General features: G+C 35.0%; 1 protein-coding gene across 1 annotated transcript in view; it reads left to right on the plus strand.

Moving 5' to 3' along the window:
• PHF3 (PHD finger protein 3) overlaps positions 1-12,085 on the plus strand; it is a 76,518-nt gene that overhangs the window by 23,388 nt on the left and 41,045 nt on the right. Inside the window, 1 exon segment of the mRNA XM_067565523.1 lies at positions 877-2,737. Within this exon segment, the coding sequence (XP_067421624.1) occupies positions 877-2,737 (1,861 nt within the window).

A 12,085-nucleotide genomic window follows, 5' to 3' on the forward strand; every position in this document is an offset into this window, starting at 1 on the left:
AAGTTTCTTTAAATGTAAATATCAATTTAAAATTCAATCAGTTCTATAGGTTCTTATTTTCAATGTTTATGCTGTTTGCTTTTGTGGTTTTTAAGTGAGGTTATTATCTTAATACTTTGAACTTGTATAAAATCATTCATCCAAAGATCTCAACATGATTTATAAACGATTAATTCTCACAAATGCCTCTGTGAAATACTGTCTGATTTAGTGAATTTGTTTCTTTTTAAATATTTTTGATGGAGGTATATACAAATAGGTATATTAAAGAAATGCAAATTTACTTTAACAGCTATAAGTTTGTTGTAGGTTAAGTCAGAGGTTTTGTTACAAATTTGTTACTTTTTTTGAGAGAGGTACTTGAATAAAATACCTTTCAACTCCTAAAATATAGGAGTTCACATCAGATATGAATTTTAATGGATGTCAGATTATTACTTTAAGAATCCCAAAATTATATTTAAGCTTAACTATTGTATTTTTGTTTTTACTGACAAGGTGCCAAAACGTTTTTGTATGATACTTATTTCATATAGAAGTTAAAAGGACAATTAAATTCTCTTCCTATTTCAGTTGATAATATGACATTTTCGATTTAAGAAATTCTGGTTTCTCACTTAGTATCCAGAACTTGCGTGGCCATTACACTTGTCCAAACAGTGTCAATATCAAACTGAAATACAAATCTTCTGTATTAGTTTTAAATTTTAATACAAATTCCTTGAGCTCAATAAATAATTAATGACCTAACATTTTCTCAATGTTTCGTAAGTTAAATCTTGTTGAATCATAAATTATTTCCACTGTAGTCTAATCTTGTGTTTTGCAAGGAAAAGAATGAAATATACCTAAGAGATTTTCTTTTTTCTTTAATAGAACCAGTACGGAGTTTGCGGCAAAGTACCATAGCCAAGCGTTCAAACATTGCACCCTTTATTAATACCAAGAAGGCAGCTGTAAAATCTGGATGTGCCCAAAAGGGAGGATCAAAACAACAACACAAGGGTCAAACTAAAGAGGAAGAAGTTAGTACATCACTGAAACAAGAACATCTTAAAGAGGTTAGACGTAGTAATAGACTATCTGGGCAGACACAGGAAACAGAAGTATCATCACCTTCTCCAGGTAGTTCAAAATGGTCTGCTTGTCATGAAAAGATGGATGAAGTAAAACCTGAAACTTTCGAGCAAGGAAAATTGGATGAAATGTCCCATGAATCAAGTGATGGTTGTCTTTCATCAGACACTCATTCCTCTACAGAAGAAACAGAAATCAAAACAGGGACTATTATGAAAACTGAATTTGGGAGTGCTGGGCTGGGTGTTTTAACCTCTGCAAATAATGAAACTAATAAAGTAAAAAATATTGATATACCTAAAAATAAAGTGGATGAAACTATGGTTAATGAAATGGGTTTTGATGCATCTTCAGAAGAAAAGACTGAATACAAAATCAAGGAAACAGAGGAGAAACCTAAAGAAAATGATCAAAACAAGATAACTGGAATAGCTACCATTTCATCAGTTACAACAGTTTGCATGAATTCAAGTGAAATCCATGACACCCATTTGGTTCTGTCCAGCTCTGTAGAGGAGAAGACAGAATGTAAGTTAGATCCACTGACTACTGTGGAAGCTGCTGATAAAAATGTTGTGTCACTAAAAGAGACTAAAATAGAGCCTTTAGATAACCCTAAAGAGACCAATAAAAATGATAATCCTTCTAACAAACACTTGGACAGTACAGAATCTGATAAAACAGCAGACTTGAAAAGTACTATTTCTGCTGAAGCAGAAAGTAATATTTTAGAAAGCAGCATTGTTTGTGATTGTCCAAGCCAAAATGTGCAGCAGCAGGACAGCTATATTAAAATAGAAGGCCATGAGGCATCAAAGCTTCAGGATGATAATAAATTGACCAGCATTTCAACAAAAAGCTCAAAAACTATGAAACCCAAACACATTAAATCTGTAGTACAGATTAAACAAAATCTGACTGCAGGTACCGGACGAAAATTACTTACAACTAAACAACAAGTAATCCATTCAAAACCAAGAATTGGTGTTAATGTTTCAGGTTTTCACAGTCCATCTTCAATAAGCCTTAAAAGGAGTGCAGATGAACAGGAGAGTCAGCAGCATTTTCATAAACCAATTAAAGTTAGGAAAAAACAAACTGATAAAGATGTGAAAGCACAGATCTTTGGTGCAGGGGTCCCAATGAAGAAGCAGACCCATGCGTTGGTGAAAAAAGTGTCACGAGTTCAAACACCTGTGCAGGTGAAAAAGTCATCACTTCTGAAAGTGAGTGACAAGCCTCTTAGTCACCAGGGTTTTTTAAAAGAAATTCATCATCCCGTCTCAGCATCTGTGCATTCATTATCTAGTCATTTGCAGCATCAAAATCAGAAACAAACACAAAAACATCAACTTGCAACTGCACTTAAAACAAATAGTTATGTAAAAGAAGAGGGAGAGACAAAAGATCCCACAGGTTTGGAACATTTGAAGGAGGACGAAAAAGAAAAACTGAAATTGAAAAAGATTGAGAAGAATCTTCAACCTCGCCAGAGAAGAAGCAGTAAAAGTCTTTCACTAGATGAACCTCCCTTGTTCATTCCAGATAACATTTCTACTGTAAAACGTGAAGGCTCAGAACATACCTCTCCAAGCGAAAGCAAATATGTATGGGTTCCCACCAAGCAGTGTGGTTTTTGCAGAAAGCCACATGGCAACAGGTGTGTGTGGTTTGGGGTGCGCAGTGTTTTTATTGTTGGTTTCAAAAAGATAAAAGTGCTCTTTTTATAATCACATTTCTGCTGCTGTTGGTGTCTTAGTTCATCTTTGTCACATCAAACAAGAAAGCAGGCACAGTCTTTCTAATGGAAATCTGTATCAGTCATACTATGCATTGCCTATCTGTGTACCTCTGCACCCTTTCTCGACAAGTTAAATAGAGCAATAGAAGCTGTCTTGGTCAAAAGGAAATATTACTAGAAGTCTATCTCTTTTATTATATGAATGCTTTGCTTTAGAGGGATATATAATTCTGCTAAACTATGTTAGGTAGGATAGAGGCATCTTAAAACTCACTGTCTTGGAAAACATCAAACTAAAGGCTTCAGTATTTCAGATAGCTTGTAATAGTTATTTTTGCTTGAAAACTGGCAAAAGTGAATGTTGCAGTGCAAGTTAAAGGGGTCACCTTTAACTTAAAAATCAAACAGTACTCTGAAAGTGTTTTATTATTATAATTACCCTGTCCTTACTTTGCCTAAAAGATTTGCAAGAATATTTTTTCTCCTCTCAGTTTACTGTGTATATTAGTCAATATAATTGTTTCTGTAAGTCTTTCATGAAACAGTATGAGAAGAAAACATTTTATAAAGTGTCAAAGCCACAATTTTTTTATGGGATTCGCATGCAGGTATGGTATCTGAAATTGTATTTAGCTCACTTAAAAAAAAAAAAAAAAAAAAGATCACATCTGATACTAACCATGTCCCTCTTTCACTGAATAAAATGTTCATTTTCAGCATGTTGTGGATGCAGTGAAACAAGGCATTATGTTGTAATGAGACAGAGAAGTATTAGTTCAATAATATAAGCCCTTTTGTCTCACTTCTTACATTATTTTCACAGTTATATTTATAAAGAATTTTTCTTGCTTCTGATTTAGGCAAAATTATTTTTAATCTACCTTTTGTACTAGAGGGAGCAGTAAGAGCTTTCATTACCAATCAGATGAGTTTCTAATCAGTCTTTATCTGTTCACTTAATAGAAATTCCTATTATTCTACAAATGCTGTAGAACTCCATTTTTCTGACAAACAAGGAACATATAATTTCATTGATTAAAGTTTATGTCCTATTTAGGCATTAAAAGGACCATGGTTCAGCATTTGCATCCGAGAAGAGTCCTTCATGTTGCAGAATTTCATGATTACTTGTCACAACATTCATGAAGCAAATGTGTATTTTAATAATTACAGTGCAGCTAGAGTAATCTGCAAATTAGTAATTCACGTGACGAAGATGCAGCATATTATAAGAATAAAAACATAGAAAACTAAATATAGTGTTGGGATCTTAAGCTTGTTGTGGAATACCTGATTGAAGAGACACTGTCACATTTAAGCATACTTTCATTTAAAAAAAAAAAAATCTTGCTACTATTAATATTGTAGATTTAGCATTTTTGTTTGGATAATCTGGACTCCTTTTCACCGTTTGTGCTTTTTGTGCTTACCTCTATACTTCACTCAGCTTGGACAATGAATTGTAGATTTTATTCAGTTTTACTTTTGCTTTATTGTTTTTTTATTCATTAGCACAACGCTGTGTTTGGATTGCAGAAAATTCAGTGGAATGTTTAAACCTAAACAAATTGCTTTAAATAAATAATTGAAATGTTTCTGTAAAACATTTTTAATGAAAAATGTAAATTTTTTGCCTAAATTATTTTGACACCATCCCTTCAGTATTTGATTATACTGAATTAGAACATTTCTATGTTCCTTTACTTTTTTTTGTGAAAGTTTACATTTTTTTCTTACTATTATGAATGTCTACTTAGTAAGAGACCTTGAAAAGTTCAACTGGTGAAGTTCAGTTGTGGAGAGAGAATCTGGTCATAATTGGGAAGAGGGGGGGCTGGCATTTTAAGGTGAAATGAATTTGGTGTATTTCTAGTTTGACTCAATCTTTCAGTTTCAATTTAAAAGTTATCGTAAGTGGGAATAGGATGTCATGGGGAATTGTCATGGGATAGGAAATATTTCATCTTTGTTTAGACTCTATGTTTATATACTGTGTATTTCTACAGTATGTAGTGCAATGGGGAACCATTTTAATTTGGGGGCCTCTAGGTGCCGCATAGTACAAATAATACATTTTCTAGGTCACCAGGTCAATCACCATCCAGGTGGGAAGCGCACAAGAATTGCCATCATCTGATGGTTGTTCAGTGATATGAGTTTTGTGGTGTCAGTCTGTTTCTTTTGGACAGATTTCTGTATCACAGAACTGCTACTAGAGTTGGCACTAATTGACACATTCAGTAGTATTAGCAGAAAGGTCCGGGATTGAATGGGCTTTGAACTGAACTACTTTCTCCTTCCCAAAGATGGTATATACAGAACAGATTGAGTCACATTGGTGAGTTGAGGAAGCTTCCATTGCTGTTACCCATGCTTGTGCTTTTTGTGTGTGTGTAAAATAGACTTAACAGCCCTGTTAAGTCTATCACACTTTCCAGTTTTTTTTACAAACTAAAAAACCCCCCCCAACCATTAAAGCATTTTTAAAGCTTTTCATTTTTTTAATTACTTTTTACTTCATTTTGGACTTGTATGTCAAAGATGAAAACTTTAAGGATATATGTTTTATCTGGAAAACCAGGTTAAGCTTAGAATGGAAGAGGAAGCAAAACTTTTGTAATATATTCCTAATTAGGGGTAGTTTGTGCTTAAATTATTTGTGCTTGTTTTTGCAGCAAACCTTGTTTTAAAAGGGACAGCAGCTTAAAAAAGACCTCTCCCTGATATGTTTTTACTTAATATTGTTAAAAGTATAACACACACAAGTACAAAAACAGAGAGCTCAAAAAAGCATTTGCTTTGCATTTCATGACATTTGTTTATTCAGTTTCTCCATTTCCTCTGTGTAAGCAGGTAGTTTCCCCTCTTGTTTGTGTGACTCATCATATAGGAAAAAATGGGAAAACACTTAAGGAAATTGTTAATTTAACTCATTTTTTAAAATTGACTATGGTTTTACGTTCATGTTGCCCCTTTTTACAGTTATTTAAACATTGTTAGATGTTGCTTATCAATGTTATGATGTAGATGGTATGAAAAACAAGAAATGGAACTGAAGTGGTGTCTGAATTTAGGAAAATGTGTGCCAAGAACTTTCCAAGTTATGACTAGTGAGCTTGGTTTCATGTTAATGAAATAAAGCTAGAATTAAGATTGGAAAAAATTTCCATTATGCAGTCTCATATTGCCCACCTCCTTCTTAAAATAAATGCAAAACCGTGATTGCAAAATTAATCACTTAAGTCAAGAAATACCAGATATTGAGGTTTCTCCTTCAGTGTTAACTTGGGAACCTCTTGCATGTGTGATTACATTTTGGGGTACTGTACTGAAGCCGGATATTTCTGCTAAAATAATAATAGTAAACTAGTTAACATAGTTGTTAATCTTCAAGGTCAATACTTAGGGTGACCAGATGTCTGATTTTAGAGGAACAGTCCCGATATTTGGGGCTTTTTTCATATATAGGTGCCTATTACCTCCCACCTCCTGCCCCGATTTTTTCACACTTACTGTCTGGTTTCACTATCAGTACCATACTGAGATTATTAGACAGTTCACCTTTTAGGAACAGATGCTGTCATTCTAATACTATGTGCAAAGCTAAAGTACATGTACTTTACACAACGGACCTAAAGAGGTTATTTGGAATGTAGGGGGAGGAGTCTTTTCCCTCACTATCAAAAGGCTTTATAGACATGAAAACTGTAGCAATTGGAGCCCCTGTGTATCTTGTGCTGGGTGTTGCATCTATTGACATTTTTATTAGCAGATCTTCTGGCCACTTACTGGCACCAGAACCTCTCTGAGTAGTTCCTATACAATGTGTCCCTTCTTCTTGCCTTATTACTCACACAGTGAACCAAGGTAGTAGGAGCATGCTTTGGATCTACTTTATCAATTAAGTGTGGAGGGGGCAGCTTTTGGCTTTAGTACTATTGTTTCATTTTGTCTGCTGACTATTAATTCTCATTCAAAGTGGTATCTTTGCAGTCTAAGAGCTAGAATTTTTTTAGAAATAAAAGCCAAAGTTTTTTTTTCAGAAACTGAAGTGCTAGTTATGCTTTATTGCCATGTAGTTGTCCATTTCCACCACATATTTCCTATTTGTTTTCCTAGCTCAATGTAAACAATGAGGTTGGATTTTTGTATTAGTACATGTCATAATATGTATATATGGTGTAACGTGTCTGAGTTAGTTTCATGAGAAACCATAACTTTTTTGGATTTAGTAGAGTATGAGGAATAATAATAAAGGGATGATAGTTCAAAGTTTACTTTTTTCTGAAGGTAGCTCTTATGTCTTGCAACTTATATAAGAAACAAAAAGATGTTTATTTTTCTTTATGTAGGGCTAGATAAATCCTGGGATCTGCACGCACAAGGATTCCTATATTAATGGATCTCCTCCCTTGTGTGTAGAAAACATAAGACCCTATACAGCATCCTCTCATTCCTTCTGCTTTAATGACATTGGTTCCAATGTCCCTGGCCTTAATATCAGTGCCAAGGGACTACAGGCTTTGGGGCCTGAACCTTCTGCCTTTTTTACGGGCAGGCAAATCCTAACCACATATTGAAGATCTGTGGCTTCACAAGGGAAACATTGCATACTTTCCTCTCTTCTGGCTCCCTTCTTGAATTTTTCCTTAATGGAATAGGGCTGACCAAGTACCTAATTCATAAATTAAATTACCTAATGTATGTTGTTTTTACATTAGGAAACCTTGATTGGAAGAACTGTTATCATTGTAATGAAATTGCAATATCAGTGCTGAATTTTAAAAATGTCTTTTTAACTCTTTAATTAGTTTCTGATGACTTTCCTTTGGTTTGATTGTTTCATTTTTGTTCCTTTTTAAAAATCAGTATTAATGCACTTGGTATCTGATCTTGCAGTTTATGTGTGGATAGATTGCTGTGCACATGTAGAGCCCCATGGAAATAAATGAGGTTGTTGCAGCAGTCCACCTGCATGCAACAAATTGCAGGATCATCAGGGCTTTAGTTAGATTTTTCTCCCCTTTACTACAAACTTAAATAAGTACAAATATTAAGGTTGCACAGGAAGGCAATTTGAAAATGCAGACATTAAGGTTTAGTATACAACCTTATCTCTGGCTTCTTGTATGTAAACTTTTTCTTTGTGATCTTATAATAGTCCTCTAATGGTATGTTTCAAGAACAGTTCTGAAAACTACTTTTCCATCTAGTTTACTTGTGAAGTTGGAAAAATATTTAGGCTTTCAAATTTTTTCTTGTGAAATTAAGTACACAGTTTTCAGTATTTTAAAACAATTACATCATTACTGTATGGAAATAATGTTTAAACTGCATTGATACTTTGAGGTTAGGGGATATGAGACACAAATAATGCATATATACATAGTAAAGAAAAATAAAACGAGAAATAGAATATCTACACACAAATGCAGCTCTACAAGGGCTTTTCTCTGAGAGCATTACAAAATTGCTCTCTCAGAGAGCATGCTCTGAGAGAACATTAGGAAATTAAGTTGTCTCTCTGGAGGCATGGAGGGATAATAAGACCCTGATTCTGCAAACAATTTTTAAAGTTAAGCATATGTATAAATTTTCAGGATTGGCACCTAAATAGTTAAATGAATCAGTGTGGTGCCCAGAACTTAAACCAAGCATGACACTTAAGATATGATTTACATTTATGTTAATTTAGCATGAGTATACAAGATGGATAGATTTTATAAGATATTACTCATGTATAGCTCTGACTGGAAAATTTGTTTTATTAACATATGATATAATTTAAAAACAGCATTGTAATGCATAATTACAAGGTGGCAGAGTTTGTTACACAGTTAATGTTCTATATTGTACGCAGTGAAGATTCTGACAATATAGTTTTTTGTATGGGCACATAAATACATTACTTGTGCCAGTATAGATGAGTAGGAAATAGCATTAAAGGAACACTATTAAAGTTGGTATCAGTAGGCTTGCAAAATAAAGGAACATCAGTTTAAAAATCAAATTTGTCTGAAATATATTTTTTGCTGTTTTATTTACAAGTAATACCTAAGTCCCTGATCTTGCCTTCACAGTTCTGTTTGCAGGATTGGTGTCTAAAATGAGTATAATTGAAAAGTTAGAGAATACATTTTGTTTTCAGTTTCATTACTTTGTGTATTTGATTTCACTTTGTGTTTAGTCAGTTTCATCATTTTGTCAATGGTCCTGTCTCATTTTTTTGCACTTGTTTTTGTTGTTTGTTCCTTACTGAAAAGCTCCTTGTAACATTACAAATCCAGAAGAATGGTTTTTTTTTAAGTAAGACAAAATCAGGAGACACTACTTAAAGGTTGTGCCATTGAAATTTGATGTAAAATAAAATAAGTTGACAGTGCTCCTTTGCCTTGCTGTGAATGCCAAAAGGCAGATTGTTTCTGCTGCCAGAAAATAAAAAACAAAAAATCATCAGCTGTTTTGATGACGAGAACACATACTAATTTGTTTACTGAGGATCTCCTAGAAAGTGAACTATCTTCCACACTTAGTCTGAATGAGAGCCCACTGAAATCAACGAATCTTTCCATTGACTTCACTAGGCTATGGATCAGATCTATAGTTGCTTGTTAGAGTGTAACAGAGTCCTCTAACGCTACTGTGAAGATCTCTGTATGTGTGTGTGCAGGAAGGGGATGGTTGACCAAGAGTGCAGTCATTCACCCTTTGTTTATTCTTTAACTAGCTAGATCTCTGTTAACTGAGGAAAAGAGAATATAAAAATTGTTTTCCATATTGTGTGTCCTGCTCAACTGCTGAGTTTGATAAAGACGTAATATAACTGAGCCAGTTGTTGACAAATTGTTTCAGAAAATAAATTTCACGAAGGTGAATTAATCTTTGCCCTTAGTCTATTTTTAAATAGTACTGTTAAAATACTTCTGCATAATGTACACATCAAAAATAATCTGATTATTAAAGTATGGAGTCCTTTTTAATGTTTCTTTAGTGAGGTTAGCTAATTGTACTTTATTGCTGTTTTTATTTTCCTTTTTTCTTTCAAACTAAACCCCAGTTCTGTAAACATGCATTTGCTTAATTTTACACACCTGAATATGTGTACATTTATTTGTGTAAATTCTTGTGAGTTTGGGGCCTTGCTCCTGTTAATGGAGAGTTTGCTGGAATGAAGCATTGTTGCAAGATGGCAGTAGTGATCTGGGTGTCCGTGATCGTTTGTTGAGAGATAGATATATATAAAATCATAGGGCTGGAAGGTACCTTGAGAGGTCATCTAGTCCAGTCTCCTGCACTTATGGCAGGACTAAGTAATATCTAGACCATCCCTGACAGGTGTTTGTCCAACCTGCTCTTAAAAATCTCCAATACTGGATATTCCACAACCTCCTTAGGCAATTTATTCCAGTGATCAACCACCCTAACAGTTACGAAGTTTTTCTTAATGTCCAACCTAAACCTCCCTTGCAGCAGTTTAGGCCCATTCCTTCCTGTCCTGTCCTCAGAAGTTAAGAAGAACAATTTTTCTCCCTCCTCCTTGTAACAACCTTTTATGTACTTGAAAGCTATTATCATGTCCCCTCTGTCTTCTCTTTTCCAAGCTAAACAAACCCAGTTCTTTCAGTCTTGTCTCATAAGTCATGTTTTCCAGACCTTTAATAATTTTTGTTGCTCTTCTCTGGACTTTCTCCAGTTTGTCCAGATCTTTCCAGAAATGTGGTGCCCAGAACTGGACACAATACTCCAGTTAAGGCCTAATCAGAGCTCAGTAGAGCGGAAGAATTGCTACTCATGTCTTACAGCACTTCTGCCAATACGTCCCAGAATCATGTTCACTGTTTTTGCAACAGCATTACACTGTTGACTCATATTCAGCTTGTGGTCCACTATGACCCCCAGATCCCTTTCCGCAGTGCTCCTTCCTAGGCAGCCATTTCCCATTTTGTATGTGTGCAACTGATTGTTCTTTCTAAAATGAAGTACTTTGCATTTGTCCTTATTGAATTTCATTCTATTTAACTCAGACCAATTCTCCAGTTTGTCCAGATCATTCTGAATTATAATCCTCTCCTCCAAAGCACTTGCAACCCCTCCCAGCTTTTATTGTCCGCAAACTTAAGTGTACTGTCTATGGAATTATCTAAATCATTGATGAATATATTTAACAGAACCAGAACTGATCCCTGTGGAACCCCTCTCATTATGCTCTTCCAGCATAACTGTGAACCATTGATAACTAGTCTCTGGGAATGATTTTCCAACCAGTTTTGCACCCACCTTATAGTAGCTCCAGCTAGGTTGTATTTCCCTAGTTTGTTTAAAACAGTGGTTCAGCCTGAGTCCAACCCCCACGGGGCTGAGGCATGTAACTTAGTTTCATGGCGCCCCTGTGGCTCCAGGCAATTGCCTTTCTTGCCACCCCCAATACCAGCTCTGCACTTGCGACCCCTCTAAACCCCCAGGTTAAGAAACACTGGTTTAAAAGAAGGTCATGCGGGACAGTATCAGAAGCCTTATTAAAGTCAAGATATACCACATCTACTGCCTCCTCTCTATCCACAAGGCTTGTTGCCGTGTCAAATAAAGCTATCATGTTAGTTTGACATGATTTGTTCTTGACAAATCCATGCTGATTCTTACTTATTACCTTATCTTCTAGATGTTTGCAAATTGATTGCTTAACTATTCGCTCCATTATCTTTCCCGGTACAGAAGTTAAGCTGACTGGTCTGTAATTCACTGAGTTGTCTTTATTTCCCTTTTTGTAGATAGGATAGATTCCAGAAGACTGGAAAAGTGCAAATATAGTGCCTATCTTCTAAGACTTTTCAAAGATAATTGCCAATGGCTCAGATATCTCCTCAGTCAGCTCCTTGAGTATTCTAGGATGCATTTAATCAGGCTCTGGTGACTTGAAGACATCTAACTTACCTAAGTAATTTCTAACTTGTTCTTTCCCTATTTTAGCTTCTGATCCTGCCTCATTTTCGCTGGCATTCACTATGTTAGATGTCCAATAGCTACCAACCTTCTTGGTAAAAAACAAAACAAAAGTCATTTAGCACTTCTGCCATTTCCACATTTTCTGTTATTGTTTCCCCCCCCTCATTGAGTAATGGGCCTGCCCTTGTCCTTGGTCTTCCTCTTGCTTCTAATGTATTTGTAGAATGTTTTCTTGTTGCCTTTTATGTTTCTAGCTAGTTTAATCTCGTTTTGTGCCTTGGCCTTTCTAATTTTGTCCCTGCATATTTGTGTTATTTGTTTATA

Source organism: Emydura macquarii, unplaced genomic scaffold, assembly GCF_026122565.2.
Source record: "Emydura macquarii macquarii isolate MOO-44397 ecotype Brisbane River unplaced genomic scaffold, CSIRO-AGI_Emac_v2 contig_2680, whole genome shotgun sequence".
In the NCBI taxonomy this organism is placed as follows: domain Eukaryota; kingdom Metazoa; phylum Chordata; order Testudines; family Chelidae; genus Emydura; species Emydura macquarii.